The following is a 23,174-nucleotide window of genomic DNA, read 5'->3' on the forward strand; positions in this document are numbered from 1 at the left end:
GTAACTAGTAAAATAATATTTTACTTTTAAATTTACAACAAAATATTTGAGTTACTTTTTCAAACAAGTAATGCTAGTTACTTTGTTTTCCCATTTATTTACTGACAGCTGAAAAAACATTGTTGCTAAAACAAGCCTAGCCCAGGTCAGAAAAAGTAACGTAACACATTACTTTCCATAAAAAGTAACTAAGTAACACAATTAGTTACTTTTAACTTTTAATTAGTTAAAAGTAACACAATTAGTTACGCAATATTGTAATGCATTACTTTTAAAAGTAACTTTCCCCAACACTGTAGTATACTGTAACTGTATATATTGGTTATTACACATAGGTGGCTCACATGGCTCATCCAATGAGATTTTGATATAATGTACTATATTATTATTTATTATTATATAAGGTACTTAATTCACTCAATTATAAAAGTAGTATGGCTTACTTCATGGTTACCCAATATCTAAAAAAAATTTACGTTGAGTTTACTGCAAAAAAAGATATCATAGACTATATTGAGATAACGGCCTACTGTACAGCATGTGTTACTGTATAGCATGTGTTGGTCTAGGAAAAGATTCAATAGGGTTTTGAGTCTGGAAACCATTATAAAAACATTGGTTTGACAACTGATGCACAATAAAAATGATGCAGAACTTGCCTTTCTGTATGAGTCTTCTATTGTGGGGTCATACTTTTCCACAAAGATCCCTTGGACAAATTGAACAGTCTAGAGAGCGAGAGAAGAGAGGAAGAGAGGGAAAAACAAAGAGAAAAAGACATGCCCATTAAACGTTACGATACTCAAACATGAGCATGTTGACACAGTGCAAAATCACTTTCACTTCCAGTAGCTGATGGGAAATTCCATTCGAAAGGCTCTAAGAGGTTTTGCGCCTGTTTATGACATAAACAAGCCACTGCATGTCATTATGGTTTTCTTTGCCCTGAAAACCACATAGGTGCTCATACGGAAAGGTCAACGATGCCACAGAATGTCCACTTCACATAGAAAGAGACCAGGGGCTGGCTGCATAAACTGCTAAGACTAGTCTTACAAGTTAGTCATCTTTTTTCTTTTTTCAAATCAGTTACATAAAAGCATAGATTGGTCTAATTTGATACCGAAAACTAAGACTGACTGCTAGTTGGTCATACTAATTCTTAAGACACAGTCTTAACATAATGTCTATGTTTATGCAACTGGCCCCTGCAGGAGAGAAACCTGCACTCGCTGGTCAAGGATCAGAAAGCATTCCGATGTTGCCTGGAGACTGGTTACCTAGCGTTTAACTACCGGTTTAAATATAGAAAGATTTATAGACGACAACCAGAGGCTGGAGGTAAATTGTGGACGACTGAAGGATAATTGTGTTGAAACAAAGGACCGAATTAAGGGTGATCAGCTTTGCCGTGACTTCACAGGAAGTGCAGGGGTGGTAGAGAATATGAAAATCATGTGATGCTGCCCACAGGTGCGGGGGCTTCAGGGCCTCCACGGCTCGGGTGACCTTTGATCATCCTTTTTCTGATGCACACTTCACCCTGGATTGATTCATTAATGAGGGCTCTGTTTGGACAGGGATCCACACACACACACACACACACAGGCATATACAACAGAAAAGCATTAAGATGCAGATCAACTGTGGGAGGAAGACAATCGCCTGATGGGAGGGAGAGGAAGAGACTGATAGGGAGAAAAAAAAAAACGAGCAAAGGCAGGTGATGTCAGTCACGAGGTACGAGTGATCTCATTGTATAAGCAGTAGCCACATACAGGAGGCTTTGTCCTGGTGAGAAAGAGATCATTTTGTTTACCTAATGCCTCAATGTGCAATCAAGATAAACAAACAAGATCAGTGAAGAAATAATGATGAATTTAGATTAGCGCCCGTGCGCTATCAAATATGGTCAGCTAATGATGTTTTTTGTAAAATCTGTCGAAATGAGACTAGTCAATAGAATGAATAAAATTGATCTAAAAAGGATAGTTCACCCAAAAAGAAAAATGGCAAAAAATTCTCTTTTTTTTGGTCTGCATTGTTATTCCAGTTATTAAAATAAAAAAATAATATAATATAATATAATATATAACATAACAATCAATGTAAATAAGTAAATAAATACATACAAACTGTACGTACATCAACACATATACATACAATAACTTGAATATACCTCTTATATGTTGAGAATGTTTTTCATTTTTGAATTAAAATCCCTTTTGAAATCTTTTTGCGTGTCATGTTAAAAATGTTAGGGTGACAACTGTCCTTATTATAATAAAGAAAAAAATGCATTAATATATATTAAAATATATTTTGAAAACATTTGAAAAGAAAAGAAAATCTGCTCTGCTGCTTATCAATATATGAAAAACATTTGCCTGCCAAATCAAGGTCATGTGGTGCAACCAACATGCTGGCACATGCAGAAAAAAACAAACAAAAAAAAAAACAGGAAATTATATCATTCAGAAAGCCTTCAAACTGTAAAAAGTGATCAGTTGACTTAACTTAAAAAAGTGAGGAAACCTGTTGTCTTAAAATGATTAATTTATTAAAAATTCTCTTTTTAACAAGGCGTGGTTAGTTTAGTTTGTAAAATGTCATATAGTGTGACTCTAGTTTTTTTTATTTGCATAATTTTTAAACAATGTAAAAAAGGATCACACTTCATATTAGGGTCCAATTCTCACTATTAACTAACTATCAATTACAACTTTTGCCTCAAACTCCTAATTACTGCTTATTAATAGTCAGTAAGGTAGTTGTTTAGTTTAGTTATTGGGTAGGATTAAGGATGTAGAATATGGTCATGCATTAATATTTTGCTTTATAAGTACAGCCAATATCCTAGTAATATGCATGCTAATAAGCAACTAGTTAATAGAGAGAATTAGGATGCCCTAAACTAAAGTGTTCGCATGTCTCAGCATTGAATGGCAAGAAGATATGTCCATGTCGCATACACACAAACACCTTTTTCCCTTTACTCACGAGTGTGGCTAGTTTACAGACAAAAACCGCGAAGAATGTTTATTGTAAACTGCGTATTCAGTCAGAGCATTCCAGTGGTCGTTATGTTATAATATCTGCCTATGCAGTGAACCATCTCTTGCTGTTGGAGCTCCTTCCCTGTGTTACTCACACTTCATCGGCCGCATGCACCTCAAGGCTGTTGCTGGGCCGCAGAGCACCTGCGGGGGGACATTGTGCATGTGTGCATTTTTGGAAACGAGGGTTAGGGGCATTAAGTCAGCGGTGAGGATGCCCGAGGTTTGTGAGTGGCCCCAGAGAGGTGATGTGTGCTGCTGATGCAGCAGGGTTTAACTGATGTGCTCCAGACAGACCAGACCATGTGCAAGAGAGTCAGCTGGCACATATGCTCTTAAGTCCTTTATCTTGCAGCTGTTTCTCATTCTTTCTGGCTGGTTTACACTAGTGCCTCTCTAATGCACACACACACACACACACACACACACTTTCTGGCTCCGTTTCTTACAGTAGCTCTGAACTACAGCCTGCTGTACGCACACACACACACAGTGTGTTTAGTGGGCTAAAAAAATTCCATATATGGTGAGAGAGATGTGGAAACAAGGCATGTAAATTCAATGGAGGCCACTGATTACAATGTTCCAACAAAAAGCAGTGAGGATGTGTGAACGAGGGGTGTGTGTGTGTGTGTGTGTGTGTGTGTGTGCGCGTGTGTGCATGTGTGTACGCATTGCTCTGCTCGCAGCGATTAGATCACATGCACACAGGCATGCTCAGCATGCTGATCTCTCAGCAGCCACTTCAAGTGAAAAAGCAAATATTGTGGAGATGAGGCGGGGTGTCAAAGGATTAGTAAAGGTCATGCTTATATTAAAAAAGCTCTTATTATATTGTTACAATTAAGAAACAAAAGGTTTGTTATTGCATTTCATTATTCATTTGGGTATTGAAAAAGCACAGGGCAATTTATCACCTCACAAAGAACGTAACTTTTACTTGCTGATCAAGACATTTAAAGAACCAAAAATATCAACCAAAAATAAACTTTTTGATGTAATTTTAAATGTATAAACGTAGAATCAAGACATTCTGATTTCTATCTGATTTCATATTAATTTCTAATTTATTTGCTAACCACTTTTTACAATATTACGCATTGCATTAAATATATTTAATAGATACACTACAATTCAAAAGTCTGGGGCAAATACGTTTTTTTTCTCTCATGTTTTTGAAGTCTATTTTGCTCATTTATTTGATCAAAAATAAAATATAACATGAAACATTATTACAATTTAAAATAACTGTCTTCTATTTTAATATATTTTAAAGTGTAATTTACCCCTGTGATGGCAGAGCTGAATTCATAATCCATGTCACATGATCCTTCATTAATCATTCTAATATGCTGATTTGCTGCTATAGAAACATTTCTTATTATCATCAATGTTGGAACTGTTAATAGGAGGAAGTTCAAAAGAATAGAAGGGACAGTTTCAAACAATTTAATGCTGAATAAAAGCCAAGTTTGAATATGCAGAAATGCGAAAGAGATGCGAGAGCTATTGCGGAAGGTGAAAGGTGCCTTTTGTTTTCAGGCTATCGATGAGCAACAACACATTAGCATGTGCGGTCTCACTCAGGCACACAGAAGTCGGCACAATGCCCATCTGAGTGGATCGGCTCCTGCCTGCAGGCAGATGGACTCTCTGTGTTAGCTATGGCAATCCATCATTACAGCACAAGCTGACCCTGTTGCTCCTGTCCGAATATCTGCGCTCCCCTTGACTACCTCAACTCATCTGATGGACAGGCAAACAGGGCGTTGCCTGGTGATACGACAGTTCCTCAAAACACACAGTTGCAGTCAATGTTTGAGAATGGCCCTGCTCGCTTTTGTTTTAGTTGCTGTAGTCAAGGGTGCAGTACTAGCATGAACACACAAACATATGAGTAACCTCTAAACCAGACCACAGAAATCACTCGTGGTGACCAAAGATAAATGCATGCCATTAAGTCATACATGTCGAAACTATTACTTACCATATAGCCACTAACACCTGACCACAGAGTGGTTTACTCTTTACTGTTCTTTAACCGTGTAAGCTAACTTTAGCTAACTAACTATAGCATTACATTATTCATTACTGAATTGTTAGAGACCACAACAGTCACTAAAAGCATTGTTCTGAAACAAAAAAAAACAAAAACAGTAATAATGTAAAATATTTAAAATTTAAAATAACTGTTTTCTATATTACTATATCTTAAAATGTTACCGGTATTTATTTTTGTGATTGCAAAGCTGAATTTTCAGCGTCATTACTCCAGTCTTCGGTGTCACGTGATCCTTCAGAAATCATTCAAATATGCGGATAAAAATGTTGAAAACAGTTGTGCTGGTTCATTTTTTTGGAAACCCCTGATACATTTTTTCAGGATTCTTTGATGAAAAAAAAAAAAAAACGTTCATCAACAGTAACAGTATTAATTTGAAATAGGAAATATTTGTAACTTTATAAGTGTCACTCTACTGTTTAACGCATCCTTGCTGAATAGAAGTAGAGTTGCAAAGGGGCGGAAAATTTCCGGTAAATTTCCGGAAAGTTTCCGGTAAATTTCCATGGGAATTTAAGCTGGGGAATTTTGGAAATATTCATTACCACAGCAACCGCTTGCGCGTCCTCTCTGAAAGTAACTGTACACATAAGAGACGGATAGATACATTATTTAAGGTTATTTCTATTCGTTAGAATATTGATATATGAACTTGTTGTCAAGTAAGCCCCGTTGCGAGCATGTGCGTCTCTCTAAACTTTCAGTGTGCTGCACTGTTCTAGTTGATTTCTGAATTTCCCCCCCCGAAAATATCATGTTAATTTTGAAAACGTAATTCCTTTTGTGGATCCTCTTGGTCTTTCTTCATGTTTCTTTGACAAATATCAGTGTTTCAGTCTCACGCACGCTGCACGTGAGTTAACCAGGCCTACGTATTTACATGTCGCGGTATACACGGAATAAAAAAAATCTGTTACGGTTGACATTTTCTTCTGCGGTAACGATATATACCGTCATACCGCCCAGCCGTACTTATGTGGTAAATAAAGTTATGCTAGCTTATTTAGCATCTAACTTATCAGCTTGCTATCTACTAGATGAATACATCTGTATGTGATATTTGCAATTTAAACATTTAATAAATATATTTCCCCATAATATCATCAAAACTTACTTCACTTTGTTTAGTCCACAGGCTCAAATGAGTGCCTTCAATAGTCTTGTGCTTTGGGCTTCTGTACATGTGATGGAGGCATGCACAGTGCCAGTAGGGGGTGTGGTCTCAATAGCCATGCAGTAAGCAGTGTGCTATATGCATGTGATTGAGGAATGGCATGGATATTCAAGTGTATTTGAATGGCATCTGTTTTTTTAGTCAAGATTATGCTAAAATATACTTTCCTCAACTATAGTTAAGTTCCCTATGAAGAGACAAACCTCAACTTTGAAAATTCCCGTTTATTCCCATAAATTCCTGTTAATTCCCTTAAATTCCCATTAATTCCCATGGAAAGTTTCCATCTTTGAAAATTCCCAGAATTTTGCAACCCTAGATAGAAGTATTAATTTCTTCTTCCTCAAAAATAAAAAAAATCGTACTAACCCCAAATCTTAAAATGGTAGTATACAGTGCTTGATATTAACACCGGCCAACCCGGATTTCAGCAGTGTTGTGTAACACAGTCAAATACACAACATAATGTCAAATACACACAAAATAATGTCAAAATGCCGGTCTTGGCGAGTAATGACATTAATATGCACAGTTTAAGGATAAATTGCTTTCATTTGAATCAGACAATTATGTGAATGTCATAACCAAAATTTGAGACATGCAGTGCAAAAGAACACTGAGTTTAAAAAGACGCAAGTGATTTGAATACATAAATGTACCATTCTTTACAGGACAAGTAGTTAATTCATTTCAGTAAGACCTGTATTTGTTTTTCTGGCAGATTTGCGGGGCCACTTATAAAGTGGGCGACCACTGTTGTAGTCTATACAGCTCCATTACAGGACACCAAGCTGACCCCACATAGTAATGATCTGATTTTACAGACCTGTCTCTTTCCCGTTGTCTGCATGGAGCAGGACAGGAGCTTAATGTGAATGCATTTACAACACGATTAACTCTGCGTGGCCCATTTCATCCAGACCCATCCATAGTGCTCCAATTAGAGTTAATGGACAATAAAAGTCTATGTGCTTTACGCTGAAAGAGGTCTGCGCCGAGAGGGAAGTGGATGGAGGTGGATGGTTCTCACACCCTGTGGCACACATACAGGCAATGGGCTCTTTGTTGGGCCCTGAGGTGAGTGGGTCGGGCCATTGTGGCTGCTCTCCAATGGGTGAGCCATTTGAGTTCACTGGGATGGAACAAACTAGGTCAAAGTGGTGTCAGCGGGACGTTCGGTATTACATGCGGGGTACTAGCATGCTAACGAGCTAAGGAAGCAAACGGTGACCTTAATGATAAGAGATGAGGAAGCATGCTCTGTTTTTAAACAGCAGGGTAAATGTGGAAATTTAAGCCTAATATTCTCGGCTAGCAGCAGAAATTTTCCACAGGGTTTTGTCGTTCTGACCCATTTCATTTCAGAAGAAGAGCTGCCGAACTATTTGTGGTTTCACAATGCTATTCTGACATATATTATGCTGACTGAATAGAAAATGCCAATGTACTGAGGCGCAGTCATTTCACTGTTTCCGTGACTCAGCTATGTGATGTTTAAGCGGCTCAGAAAGGGCATCGCAACCAACCAGAGGCCAGTTTAGTTCTCACAACCTTTAACGACCTGATTGGAGACAGATGTTCTCCAGGGATGCTGGGCAGAAAAGAACAGCAGCTCTTTCAGATGAGAAAACTAACTCTTCTACAGTTAGATGACACATGTTTTTTTCCCCCAATATAGGATGTAATTTGTTATGAGGGAGGCTCGTGAAATGGAGCCATAAAAGGCAAGAAAAAATTAATAAGGATTAAAGGGATGTCGAAAGTCGTTCCAAACCTGCAGTAGCCTATGTGATTTGGTTTCTGTAGAATACAAAGGAAGATATTTTGAAGCACAGTTTTTGTCCATACCGTAAAAGTAAATGGGGTTTCTCAAAATAAAAAAAACATTTAAAACATCATATTTTATGTTCCACAGAACAAATAAAATCGTGGAATGACATGGGAGGGAATTAATGGTCACAGAACTGCCATTTTTAGGTGAACCATTCTTTGAACATCTCAACCGATGACAAATACAATGATATACAGTTAGACTGAATTAGGGCTGTCCGAATATCTGATTTTCACTATCATGTCATTATCATGGCTAAAAGAATTCATGATAATGATGGTGTCGCAATATCTATAAATAAATGATGCTATCAGAACATTCGTCTTTTTCTTTTTTTGTGTGAGTGTGTGTGTTTGTGTTTTTACTTTTTTGGCCAATGAATCACACTCAAAATGCGAGTTAGAAATAAATATGAAGGGAGAGTTTGTAACCATAACCAATACAAAAGCATACAAAAAGAACTTACTGCTGAACTGCACTTCCTGCAGTCTTTTTTATGGAGTACAAAAGAGTCCAACACTGGCAACTCGTTGTGAGCAAACTTTTTTGAGTGACAGAGTGTCTAGCTTATACCCGTCATCTTCTCTGACATGATTTCATGCGGCAGTAGTAGCTATCATCGTCTTCTTTCCATTTTATGACAAGTGGCAACAAGCATAAAGTTGAAGTACCGCCTACTAGTATGTTGGAGTGTCAACAAGATACTGGCACAGAATTAATATGTAGCTACAATTAACACAATATCAATATTTATTTTTTAAATAACATGATTATTGTAAATAGTGGTATATTGTGACAGCCCTAGAATCAATTTCTTGATTTTGAGATCCTTGTTGAGTTGGACTCTTTGTGATGGAAGAATGTTAGCATTCACCACTTATAAATTTGATGGTCTAGATTAGGGCCAAGTTGTAAGATGCCTAAGAATGAACATAAAAATTGTATGTACAGAAGAAAAGAGCATTAAGAGAGATAAAGAAAGGAAGCAGGGAAGGAAAAGGACTTCAATGGCTCCACTTACCAGCGCAGACTTGCCGACACCTCCTGATCCAAGGACTACTAACTTGTATTCACGCATTGTGCAGTGTGTCCGTTAACTACCTGAGGAAGAAACAAGACAAAAAAGATGAATTTCCAACAAGTAGCTAAGTTGCTAAAAGCTTATTCAGTTGACTTTCTTTTAAACTTTTTTACACAAAAAGTTTATGAAAAGGACTTCAATGGATAACCTGAAGCTGAGAGCCGTAGTCAATCAAGCAACAAAGTAGATTTAGACCTGTGGTCAGCCCTCAAGTTCAGAGCTATCAGAAGTCCTTCAGCGTGAAATTGCCATAAAGCCGAGTATCTAATCTGAACTGCACCCTCAAGACTCCTGCCCACTCATTAATTAAGACAATAATGTAAAGTTTCCTTTGACATCACAATTATTATGAGTCATCTTCAGCTTTCGCATTTATAACACCTCAGAGTGACTGTCAATCATCTGACACGTAACTGCACTGCCCATGAAGGTGTTTGGTTTGAGGTCGCAAAGTTGTGCATTTATGCCATTTCCTTCTTCGCAGGAAGACAGGGGAACAAGAGCAGTGTGGTCGGGTTGACATAGATCTCAGATAAATTACACACATCGTTCACACACACACACACACACACACACACACATTCACAGATGTGAAATGCTCCACACCCTGTCTCTTGGGTCTTTCTGTCTCTCTCACTCCTCAGCTATCTCACGCAACACATACAGTAATAAAATTACTTACAGACATAGTATACGAATGTGCGGTAGCTTGGGTCACAAAAACACTTTACGTATGCAAAAGCATTTATGAATGTGTGGTCAATGCACAGCAAGTGAGCAAAAACTTAACGTGAACTCGTCTTGTTGTGGTGGTAACAAACCTAAGTAAGCCAACAATTCAACAAATCCTGACGCCTCAGACATAGCAACATTGGAACAACCAATGGCATCGTCATGTGTGGCCAATCAATGGCAGATGGTTTAGAAAATTTGTTTGAAAACAGTCCTTATTTTGCAATTTCGCAATAGCGTCACTTGTGGCAACCTTGAGAATGCAACACATACTTCAATTACATTATCAACTGAGTTTGAGTCGGACACATTTCAGAAACCAAGCTTGCATTTTTGGAGTCACTTGACCCCAGCTGGACACATTTCTTAGAGGGCGTTTACACATACACCAAAAAAAAGTCAAACGCAACTGATTTGAAGAAAATGCAGAGGTCACGGGACACATTTATAAAAGGTGAGGTGCTGAAAAATAATGTGAAACACATGGAAACAGTCAAACATGTCCGCCTGAATGTGTATGGCTGTGCCAGCTTACTGTGTGGGGGAAAAAAAATTATCTACTTGACAAGCGTATTTCAAACTCCATCTGGCTATCTGTTTTTGACTCTGTCAGTAACATTATTGTCTCAATGATTAAGACACACAGGTGTAAGTGTGAAAATAAGTGTAAATGCTTGCGATAATGGCACGGTTTCGAGAGGATAGATCCTCACGTATCATCAGTTGTCAGATGACTAGTCAACCACTGTGACCCCATCCACAGTTCATATGCTTGAACGATAAATATATGTGAAAAATCCAAACAATATCCCTCATTCCACCCTAGCTTGAGAGCACAGAGCAGACTAAGAGTGGAATGAGTTTACAAGGAAAAACAGGAGGCACATACCAGATCCAACACGCTGGGTTTTAGTGGGCATGACGGCTAAATCTGGAGCCAGACTGACTGAGAGACCACACTCAGATAGAAGAGATTACCACTTACATCTAATGCAATAGACACAAGAGTATCTGAGACGGAGAACTGCCCCATTCCACTGCACTCCCTTCTCAGCAACAGATCAGTGCCAGCAGCTCCGTGCTGAAGAACAAATCCTCCGCTGTCATCTAATGCTCTGCTTTCCATTTACATTGGCAAAGCACAGAGGGAATGGGAGACGGAGCAGAAGGGAGAGAAGGATTGTGTGGAAATGTGAGGCTGATAGAATAAGACGCTCTATCAATATGGGAATACGGCGTTTAAATGGAAAACATCTTTTAAACTGATGTATCGTTGTATTTGTCAGTCTGGAGTGTATTCAGCACAGATATGCAAACGCAAATATAAAAGGAAATGCAACCTCCAGAGGCCTAATTCTTCGTCGCACGTGGTTCATATACACTACTAGTGACTACAAGTTGGTAGCTGAAATAAGATCAACAAAGCCCAAAAAAACAGCGGGTTTGGGTCAAACTAACTGCTTCTATATAGATCTTGACAACAGAGTGAATTAGTCTATTTGGAACAGAAATACACATTTCTTAAGGGAAAAGTCTGATTAGATCTTCAAATACGCATTCCACATATGCTTTTGGTTGTCAATGAAGCCCTCAGGCATCAGGGATTTACAGGCTTACATCACAGAAGCAGGGGAATCTGGGTTTGTGGGAAGGAGAGATCGCCGTGAAATCATCTTTATTGCAGCATTCAGGGCCATTCTGGATTGGTAATAGGTGTGAGGGATTGAATGTGTGTGTCTGCAGATTTTTTTTTTAAATTATAAACCCACAATATATCATTTGCCAGGTGATAAAAAAGAAATTCTTGCAGCTGGTACTCTTCGATATTAAACAAGACATTTGCAGGAAAAAGATCCAGTCTGACACTCCAGTCCAGTAGGTGGCAGTAATCTGCAATTGTTTTCTCAGTTAGGTCATTAATAGCTGTTAGCAAAGTACATTTCTGCCAGCTAATGGACTGGTGTAAGAGCGTCAAATGGCGAACAGGAGAGCTATAGTGGCCACCATGATTTTACTGTAAAATTGCTGAAATGCTGGGTTGTTTTTACCGAAACAGACCATAACATTTGGAAAATGATCAGCAAGCCATGTGGACCTTTTTCTGTGACACTCTTGGATGCTCTATTGACTCGCCAGCTTTTTTAAAAGTTGCCAGCCACCTCCAGCATCCTCTTTTACAAAAATGTAATGGCCCCCAGAATATTTTGTTGTATAAATATCGAAACATGCAATATATCAAAAGAAAGAACAGAGCCTGTTTTAAAACAACAATACATTTTTTTATCAATACTTAAATGTGGGTAAGTTTAATTAAAATGCAACATTTTGAACAAAAAGCTGAGAAAATAGTGTTTAAAAAATAAAATAAAAGACTACACCATGCATAAGCAATGGTTTTATCGCTTGTTTCTGCTCCTTTTTTGCCTATGTTTTGATCCAGAGATTCTGTACTCTTTCAGAAGATGCATAATAGCGGCCCCTGGCGCCCTACCATATTACAGTGAAAACGCGGAAAGCCAGAAAATTTCATTAATGCGGGGAAGAGTTAAATCGATGTACTGATATTGTACTGAATTTGCTTTATTTTGTGATCTGCCAAAGAAAACAAGTCATATGAGTTTGGAACGACATGAAAGGGTAAAGGCCCATTCACACCAAGGACCACAACGCTAACGATAACTATAAAGTTTCAATAAACGTTCTACAACTATAACGACAACAGAGGAATGATATCCTAGGAATCACATTCAGAATAAACTTTTTCCGGCTAATAAACAATGAAAATATTGACAGCCAATCAGAATCCACCCGATTTTAAAGAGCAACAGACATCCAAACTGCAGTGCACACTTAGAATAAACAGAACATTATCGTCCGTTGGTGTGAACGCCAATGCGATTATCATTTTAGAACATTTGAAATCGTTCTTGGTGTGAATGGGCCTTAAATCAAGACAGAATCTCCATTTTTGGGTAAGCACTCCTTTTAACACCTCATGTAAAGATAATGAGGACAGAAGAAGTTTGAGTCATGAGCAGATAAGCAAGATGAACTTAATGATCTGGCTTCATTCGAACGATCTTTAACTGCTGCAAGTACTTTGTAAATGAGAATTTCAGCTTGAGTCATGATTGTAATTCACAGAAACGGCAGTGATGTTGTATCAGCGCATCAAACAAACACTGAGCTGCTGAAGCCTGTGGTTAGTGTAACACATATTGTGGGAGTTCGGGGTGTGTAGATGAGCAGCTCTCGATGGTCATATTTAAGCAAGAGTGGTGACACACATGACAGGGTGGATTATGACAGGAAATAGTACTTGATTTCTCATCCCATCCCCTTTGACACACCACGCCTCTTCTGAGCTATAAAGTCAAGCGATGACAAGTTCAGCTCAAAATATCTCAGAGCCACCCAGCACTGTGTGAGCTGAGTCAGAGGAAGACAACACTTGAACAAATGAGTGACTTACTTGACCCACGACGTGACCTAAACTCATCCTGACCTCTGACCCTCCCAAATTAAAATATGATTTGTTTTTTTAGAAGGCCGTAGTTTCCTAACACGTCTCCTCTACACCTTGTTGAAAAATTAACAGGAACATAGATCTGCACAAGCCATTGTGGCAGCAAACTGATCATTCCCCTAAAGTGCTTCCTCTCTAGTAATTAACCAAGAAAGATCCCATGACGCTGTGTAAGAGGATTTTCGCAGTGATGAAGGAACCAAAACAGAGAGAGCAAACGCTTCAGATCTTCCTCTCAATGATGACAAAGGTCTGGAGTTTCAACATGCTAATGACCTAGATAAACTTTTGGAAACAAAATAGTTAAAAAAAAATTAAAAAGGAAAAACACTTCCTAAAAAGACTAAATTAATATCTTTATTCACATGTAAAAATTAGAATATTATACTTATCTAAGTAAAGAACAATAGAACTCAGCTAGGCTAGGTAAACAAGAGAATACATGTACAAATGAGCGTATTCAAGTGTGGAAGCCATATGAAAATGTTTATCTATGTGGTTTGACAGCCTTTCTATGTGTGACAAAAACCACATTAACGCCCAAGTTTGAATGCTTATAATGGTCACACACACTTAAGCTGAGGAGATAAAAAGTGTAAGGTATATATTTATTTTACTGGGTTTACCAGTAACATGAATCTCTCATTTAAGAGCTGAGCCAACCAGATTGGCCTCTCAGTGATTGGCTGCTGCCAGGTGTATTTTGCCTCTAAATTTTAAAAAGTAAATCAATTGTTTACTTTTTGACAGTCTCACCACCTGCTTTACTCTGCTGTCAATCCCACAATCCTCTGTGCAAGCCTACCACTCAGCTTTCATAGACAATGAATATAAAATACCTGCTCAGTGAACCAGAAGGGTAAGTGAACTAACTGAAGAGCTTTTGACAAGAAAAACAAAAATTACATCAAGGCCATGGCTTAAAATGACTTCTAATGGGTTATTTCTGACTCACTTTTCAGAAAAATGTCTCAGTAGTTGGGCCTTTTTTTCTCAAAAATATTTTTCGATTTTGACTTTTCAGCACTTGACGGATACAGAGAAATCGGAATCAGAACAGAAAGTAGTGCTCACTAAGGCTTCAAAACAGGGAAGCCACTTATGGTTTGGGCACCTGTCATCCACAGTCAAAAGCTGAGCAATATCATAAGCAAGAGCCCTAAACGAGGAAGAGAGAGACGAACAATCTTTCCACCCATGATTTGGCAAAGCATCCTTCTGTCAGGCTGTATACACACAGCGACAGTGGAGGAAGAGCAGCACTCGGGCTAATGGCTGAACCTCAGGTTGTCCTCAGAAAAGGTCAAGAGGGTGTCAGAGACTCAGCAGCATCACAATGAAAGTGATTCTGTGGTGAGTGGATTCTGCCTCTAAGACCCTCAAACATGGTGTTGAGCCACTTTAAGCCATTAAAAGGGTTTTAAGGACAAGCATAGCCTTCTATCTAGATTCACACACAGCTTGACAAAGAAAAAAAAACACACACTAACATACATGAAACCTGACGTGTAATTGATGTCTCAAGATGTGGGTCAACCAATCACACAAATCAAACTGTATTCTGAAGCGGTATTGTGTATACAATACTGCAAATTACCAATATTATGATTATGGCATATGCAGCTCTATTAACTAATAACCTAAAAGTACTGGAACGCAAGAGGAAGGTCATCTAGAGAAGTAATTTTAAAAGAGTCCAATTAGCATTGCCAAGCAGAGCATTCAGATCTCTGAATTAATACACATATAGGGCACAATACAGAGTATGCAGATAATATCTCTGCAATGCTTCGTTTATGACCTACAAAGTATGCTAGCAACACATCTTTCTTCATCTCAGATCTTTGCAAAAAGAGATAGTAGCCATTTTGGTTTAAGATGACCTTATGCTGTTACAGGTGTAGTAAAGTAAAAGGCCTGTTAAATCAAGCAAGGATAAGGAAAACGGCTCACGCTCATCCTTCAGACATCAGCGTCTAAAAGACAAATCAGCCTATTTGACAAAGATTTTGTGTGCTAAGGTAAGGGAGACTGAAATGTGGAACGGAACGAATCAACAGTCTTGCTCTGAATTTGCAGGTCGGCCGTAAGGGCAATATTCTAATCACTGGAGACTGTGCTGGAAAGGGCTGTATCAGCATTACAGCATGCTGCTGTTAGCCTTCTTCTAACGCTGGCGCACAAACCTACTGGCAACAGAACACAAGAGGTTTATAAACCAGAGCACAGTCCTTCTGAAAGGACTTGAGTGCACAACAGGAAAAAAAAGATGTGTTAAATGGAAGAAAAGGGTGCTATCTTGGTTTTAGGACATTCCTGATTAGTGGCCTTTACAGATGTTCTTCTTAAAGGAATAGTTAATTAAAATTGTCATTATTTAATCACCCTCATGTTGTTCCAAACCTATATGCTATCATATTTTCCATGGAAAACAAGAAACGTGCTATTAGGAAAATAATAATAATGTCTTTCTATTTTTAAATACAACCTCTGCACCTTTACATAGATTTTGTTCCATTCCATGCATAGTGATCATAGACTGCCAAAGTTGGGGGGTGGGGGGGGGGATGATAAAAAAAAGCACTATAAACGTAATCAACAACCCGTAGATAAAAAAATAAAAAAGGAGCAAACCTGATGTGAGGAACAAACAAAAATGCAATAACATAAAAATTCTGGCCAAGACAGATGAGCTGGTAATTATTTTCATGTTATGGCCAATAACAGATAAATGGTCTACTATACTACTTTGTCTGAATAAATGAATAATAACGCCAAAAACTAAAAACAATCAAATGCTTCAAGTGAATTTAGGAATCTCTGTATCAATGTACAGCATAAATAAAATTTGGTTTTAAATTATTAGTGTTTTCAAAGATTAAGTTTAAGGGAGCCTTATGTAACAATAGAGGAAATGAGCATGCCAATCATTTATATTGTACAGATTTATCATGCATTTGTGGCTTGACAGCCTGTGGTCACTATGAACTTTTTTATATACTTTAAAAAAACAACAACAACAACATTATATGTGTTTGGGAACAACATTCATTTTTAGGTGAACTATCCCTTTAAGAAGAACCTTTCACATGACGATCCACATGACCACATTCGTTCAGGCGTTCAGTATGAAGTCACAAGATAAATGCAATGCAACATAAGGAAGACAGCAAATGCTCATTCCTGTAGGAAGTGCAAAGGTCACGGAGTTCATGGAGCAGATTACAATCCGAAAAATGACTAATCAACACTGGAAAAAGAGAAGAATGAGTTTATCTCCACTTGAAAGATGGTGGCATCTTTCACCCGGAGGCAGGCTTAGGTGTAAACACAAGCTGACAGGCTATAGACACCGGGAGTCAGCGAGAATGAGATCTTTCCACGGCTGCGAGCAGGAGACAGTGACAGTTAGCGTCATATTCAGAGCAAAGCAGCAGCGATGGTTGTGAATGTGAAGCTGAACAGCGCTGAGGTGGGGGAGAGATGGTCTGAGTTCTCACATTTCAAACCTCAAAGACTTCTCCATCTCAGCCAAATTCATTTCGGCATGCGAGCGCTGGAAAAAGTCTGCGTTAGCCAGCCGTAATGTCTGTGACGTTCATGAGTTCGGGCTCTGGCAGACGGCTGGAGAGAGTGAAGTGTTTTAAGTACTATCCCTGCAGGGCGCACACGTTGTGCTAAAATGAGAATCTAGTTAATAGTCCACAAGCATCAGTATGCCGGATTTGACACTATGACACTGTGTCAACAGAACAAATGGTTAAATCGGAGTTTAACGATAAGCTACGCTGGCACAACGACAAGCTACACAACTACTGCTGCCCTGATGTCATGTCATGTTATAATATTATTATCTTAGTCAACTTTTAATGAACTTGAAAGTAGCCCCGTGTAACCACAGGGAAATCCCATCGGTCAAATATCATATATCAAACATCAATTTATTCCAATTGCCTGTGACATTGTAGCTATCGCAGTATTCTACTTTCAGTGTAGTGAACTTGAAATGTGTTATATTGCGCCTTGTTAGAACAGGACATTATAGGTCTTCAATTGAAATGGGAAATATTCTAAGCATTGCAATGTCTCATGATGTTGCTAAACAGACTTCCATTTGGAAAAGCACCGCCTGACATTTCAATGCGAAGTGATGCAGCAGCCTTTGCATAGCAGTGTAAGAAAGAAGGCATGCAAACACACACGGTGACTCACTGCCCAACTTATTACAAGCCTAAAAATGGCCACAGTTTTGGGACCGAACGGGGATGAGGTATCAGTAAATCTCAGGTTTCATTGTGACAGGCCACACAACACACAAAAACTGTGTGGTAAAACGAGGCTTAGCAATGCTGTTAATGCTCTAGCTACTGTAAGCCTAATAACACCCTAGAAACGCCATCAACTCTGATACTGAATCAATAACGCCCTGGCGCTCTGTCTTTCTCTCTCCCCCTGCATCAATGGCTCAGGTTAGTCTATTTAAATCAGCACCACTGTTCCATTTTTGTCCGACTTCTCTATGTTTCTTTTGGGTAGCAATTAGTCAAAGTGAATCCCCACTGGGAGTGGAGATACACGAGAGGCAACTCCACTGCCAAGTTGCATGTGAACATAAAAAGACCCCCTTCTGTGCCATCCGGAGCTATTAACCCTCTCGCCCGATCTCGTAAAGGGTTAAAGAACGCCCTTTTAATGAAAGTCGGGTGGGCCCAGCTGTTAAATCAACACAGCTGCTTCTTCACCCCAGGTGTGATGGCACTGCCTCAAGAGTGCCCTAGTAATCACAGTCATCAGGCAAAAAGAAGTGTCACATAATGCCATGTAACAAACTTTTCGAAGCCATTGATAAGAAAAAGGGAGGAGAAAGTGACATCACAGTGCCAAAAAAAGGAAGGAAGGTGGCATCAGTCCAGGTACGCTCCACCATCACAATTAACAAACGATTTGCTCAAAACCTTCCCACTAAAGTGCACAGGCCTTCTATGAAGGGAGCACATTGTTTGGTCACACTTTAACGCCAAAAACATACTTTTCCCTAGCCTAGAAATCTAGATGCACCCTAGTGGCAGCAAAATGTATTTTGCAGCCAGGGCAGTCTAGCAACTCTCCATTGACTTTCGAGCTGCAAAAACCTAAATTGGGTCAGGCCAATCACGTTGTGTATAGAGTAGGCGGGGCGGGCTTAACATAATGACGACAGAGTGAACTAGCGACGGTTACCTGCCACTTGAAAACAAAGAATGACGGCTGCTGGCGAACATCTTTCGAATCGGCTTTGTCCGCGACTCTGGAGGACTTGGAGTTAGGTTTTTCTTTGAGAAAAGAGCAAAGAACAGCACTGAAGTCATTCTTAAAAAAAGGAAGATGTGTTCGTAGTTTTGCCGGCCAGATATGGCAAAAGTTGAATCTATCAACTATCTCCGCTGTTGGGAAAACACTCTGGTTGGTTGAAGCGCTGTCCTATTGCGAGCAGAGGGAATTTGAAAGACAGCCGTTTATCCCGCCCCTCGGATTGAGCCATGTCTATGGTGAGTTTGCTTGCCAGGCTAACTTTTCCCGCCATTGACCGATTTTCCACAACGCTTCCCTGCATTGACAGAATTTTAACCATTAGGCCACAACTGCCCCACAACAGTTTTCAGTCTGCTTGGTGTAGCTCAAACATTTGCGTTCACACATACTCTCAGAGATGTTTTACAAACGGCCTTCACATGACAAGTCCAGGGCCATACAGACTCCCAGAACACCTAACAAGCAATTGCTTACCTTGTACATTCCCTATCAAAGGTAACAACCCAAGGTTGTGTCCATCACCTAAAAAGGCCATTCTCTAATTTGTCCACGCTGGTGCTTTTAAAATGGGTATGGAGATGCAACATCATCCATACACTTTAGAACTGAATGACAAATGGTTCAAGCCTGGTGTCAGAGTGAGATATTGCACTCTGCTCATTCAGACAAAAACATATGGCTCAATGGGGGTTTAGGGGAGTTTCAATGACCTGCAGCCCCATCGCCCCTTTGGCCCGTTCCCAGGACTCACCTCAACCTCTCAACCATCATTTGTCATTTCTCAGTGAGGCACGATCAGGCCGCAGAGATCCTGGCATGATTCCCCAAGCCAGAGAGGAGAAGAGGAGGAGGAGGAACACACAGTATCCATAAATCATAAGCAAAGACAAGATCTCTGACAGTCGCAAGACTAATCCATGACTCACAAATACTAAAATTCAAGAAGGGAGGGTTTTAACCCATGCAAGGACACAGCATGTGCATTTAAAAGCCGCTATTTCATACAAGAGCATTCAGACGGTGATTAAATCGCTGTTGGTAGCCAGTAGTCGTTTTTATGTGACTCCTCTAGGGTCAATGACAGGATGCTTGTGTACTTTGTCCGGATCTATTCATTTTTCAACAAAAAAAGTGATTCACAAATACATTGATTTGACTACTGTTCTTCAATGAGGAACATGTTTATAATACTCATGGTCAGGAGATTTGTTACAACATCCTTGATATGATCTTTTTATGACAAGACAAGGATGTAAAATGTCATGAGGTTTGTTCAATTTGAACTGCATCTTCAACAGTCTCTGCCAGATAACTTCATTTGGAATTTATTGCCTCGGCTTTATTGCTGCAAAATCGCTGTCAGTGTGAAAGCCCCTTAAGGATCAATGTAAAACTCAAAGATATTTAAAAAACGATGCATGCACACAGCATGTCCATGTCTAGTAGTGAGCAGTCAGGCGGCGCCCAACCTCTTTCCAGACTGCGTTATTGGATAATCTTTCTGATGGATGGGAATTACTCCAACCATTCTAACAAGATTAAGGCACCAGCACTTCATTGTTTGTGGATACCAGCAGATGATTGAACAAACTATACTGGAAGTCAAGGAAATGAGTATGAAATCATAGACCCAATGGCAAAATCCTCTCCTGCGTGTCAGAACACATATAGCGCGCTACACGGTGTTTGTAATAATGTGTGTATGGCTCTGAAGAAACTTGCATCCAAAAGACACATACTGAGTTATGGAGAGATACTGCTTTCAGTTTGACTGGATCTGATGTTAAATTACCATTAAACTCCGCGTGAACCGGAAGTTGCAGACGACTTTTCTCCAGTGTTGTGACGTATTTCCCAGTGAAAAGGAATATTGAACAGAGGGCAGGGTTTTACTCTAGTTTTACTCTTACATGGTTTTAATCTCTCGCTCATAGCAGACTAACGGTTTGAGAGGAGTGGTTAAGCGTTTCCCAACCCAAGCCGTCAAACCTACATTATCAGAGAAGGAACGCCATTCCAGACCGTAAGTAACTTTTCAGACTTTGATTAAAGATTACGACGGCAAACAATTTTTTTCTGTGTATTAACTTGAACGGATTAATTTTTCACCACAAGACTAGTAATATGCGCTAACAAAGTAAATAGGGTCAATTTTGATTTCAGTTGGACTTTAAATAAGCACTTCACAGAAATGAACGTTTCCCAGGAGCCATAAGGTCTAACATTCAGTGTATACCTGCCTTAAGTAAGTTATTGCACAATTTTCTCCATCAAAATTCAATGACTTAGCAGGGTTTTGGGCCACGAGGTGGTTTTAGGTCAGAGTTCACTGCTCTGTCATTACTCAGATGGTAATTGCAAACGTGTAATGTCAAAACGCACACGTCTGATGGGAGAATAATCCATTATAGGCAAATAAAAACCCACACACATTAACCCTACTGAACCTGAACCACAGAGCAATGAATCCTATCAGCTTAAGTGTGATTAATTGATGCAATACACAGAGATGTGAGAGGCCACTATATGCAGAACAAGACATGCTGGCAATAATAAGCGATTACTTTATTGGCCAACGCAATGCTTGTGGGTTCCAATTTGGGCTGGGAGATATCTCAAATATTTACGGTATATTCACAATGATTTTGTTGCCGATATACAAGTAAAAAACATCATGAAAAATTGCTATGGCTTTAATGCTCATAAGTATAAGACATTTACATACATAAGTATAATAACATTTAAGCAACATCTCTGATTTAACACAAAAATTAGTTGGGAAGTTAGATTCATTTAAACACTGCTTTTTCAGACTCTCCATTTCAAAGAATCAAATGATTTCATGATTAATTTGTATCATCACTCAAAAATTTTCATAGAAGTCCCTGAGTGGCATGTTTAATGTGTTATATGTATGTAGATAATGTTAATTATTATTAGGTACAGTACTGTACAGTACAGTAGTGTGTTATACTGGTGCATAAAAGTTAAAATCATTTTATGTTCATTTAGAGAAAAATTGTGTTGAAAACATGCCTATTTAAATTGATTTTTAATCAATTTTACTTCTTTCAGTAAGCATAAATAATAGTCACTCATATTATTGAAGCAAAAAAATTAAGAAAATACAGATATTTACATTACCGTTAAAAAGTTTGAGGTTTTTGAAAGTGTCTCTAAAAAAAGTAGTACAGTAAAAAGAGTAATAGTATTGTGAAATTTTATTACTCATCTTCAGTGTCAAAATGGTCATTCAGTAATCATTCTAATATGCTGATTTGGTGCTCAAGATTTTTTTTTTATTATTCATTATCAATATCGATGTTGAAAACAGTTTTGTGGAAACTGTGATACATTTTTTCCCAGAATTCTTGATAAATAGAAAGAAAAAAAAATTCTAAACAACATTACATGTCTTTACTGTCACTTTTGATCAATTTAATGAACTTGATTTCTTTAAAAGAAATTATACTAACCCCAAAACTTGGAATGGAAGTGTACATTAACATTAAGATATAATGAATATTTAAATATTGATTCATATCGAATTTCGTCTGTAACATGACAAAGGCTGTAAAACATTTCACCCAGCCCTAATTGCAATATTCAGCTAGTATTTCATAAGATCCATGACCTCAAGCATGTGAAATTCACAGAAACTTCTTTCAACTTCTTTAAAGAAGTTGAATTAAAGAAAACCACTGAGTTAGATCTCCTTCAAACTTTGAAACATCTGAGATAACAAGCCATTAGCACACTATCTGCATTTCTGATACATCTCGGCCACATGGTTGAAACCTCCCACACAAGAAAGTCACACAAAGCACAGACAAACAAGCTAATGATCCCTACTGAAAAAAAATCCCATTCTTTAGGAAAAGTGAGAGCTCTTTACAACCGAGACTGACAGCTAACAAGACACAGTCCAGTTTCAGCTGATTATAGTCACTCTCTAATCCAGTGCAACGCGAGCACTTCCTGCTGCAGAGTTAAATCAAAGCAGGCCAGGAGGCAGGGCGGAACAATGCCTGAGAAGCTGCATTTCTCTCTTCTCCATTGCATGTGGAATGCGGTTGTTTACACAGGCCGCTCGGCCGACCCGCTATCTTGTGTCAAACGGTCCCTGAGCCCGAAGAGGAAGACCAGAGGGAATGGAATTGTCCTCTGTGTAATTCCACATTGGAATGTAGAGCAGGGACGCATCTCTTTTGTCCTGGGCTGGAGCTCCGCGCAGCAGTGATTCAGAGAGAGGCGCGGAGAGACCCCCGGGGGGATCCCCCCCAAAACCCTGGGCGTTGCCGGTTCTGGCCTGAGGAAGCACTGAAATGCTTGAGAATGTTCTGGCTGTTTTTCCGTCACACCAGAAATAACATCAATGCAAATACAGTGTGTTTGAACTGGAAAGAGCTTAACAGTGAAG

The 23,174-nt window shown here is 39.0% G+C and overlaps 1 protein-coding gene across 1 annotated transcript in view; it reads right to left on the minus strand.

Annotated features, from left to right (window-relative positions):
* The window catches only part of rap1b (RAP1B, member of RAS oncogene family), a 52,258-nt gene that overhangs the window by 10,842 nt on the left and 18,242 nt on the right, over positions 1-23,174 (minus strand). The window contains exons 2-3 of the mRNA XM_081363797.1: positions 9,145-9,224; positions 660-728 (exon numbers count right to left, since the gene is read on the minus strand). Coding sequence (XP_081219923.1) covers positions 660-728; positions 9,145-9,201 — 126 coding nt within the window. The 5' untranslated portion in view covers positions 9,202-9,224. The remainder of the gene's footprint in view (positions 1-659; positions 729-9,144; positions 9,225-23,174) is intronic.

Source organism: Scardinius erythrophthalmus (assembly GCF_964197995.2).
Source record: "Scardinius erythrophthalmus genome assembly, chromosome: 4".
In the NCBI taxonomy this organism is placed as follows: domain Eukaryota; kingdom Metazoa; phylum Chordata; class Actinopteri; order Cypriniformes; family Leuciscidae; genus Scardinius; species Scardinius erythrophthalmus.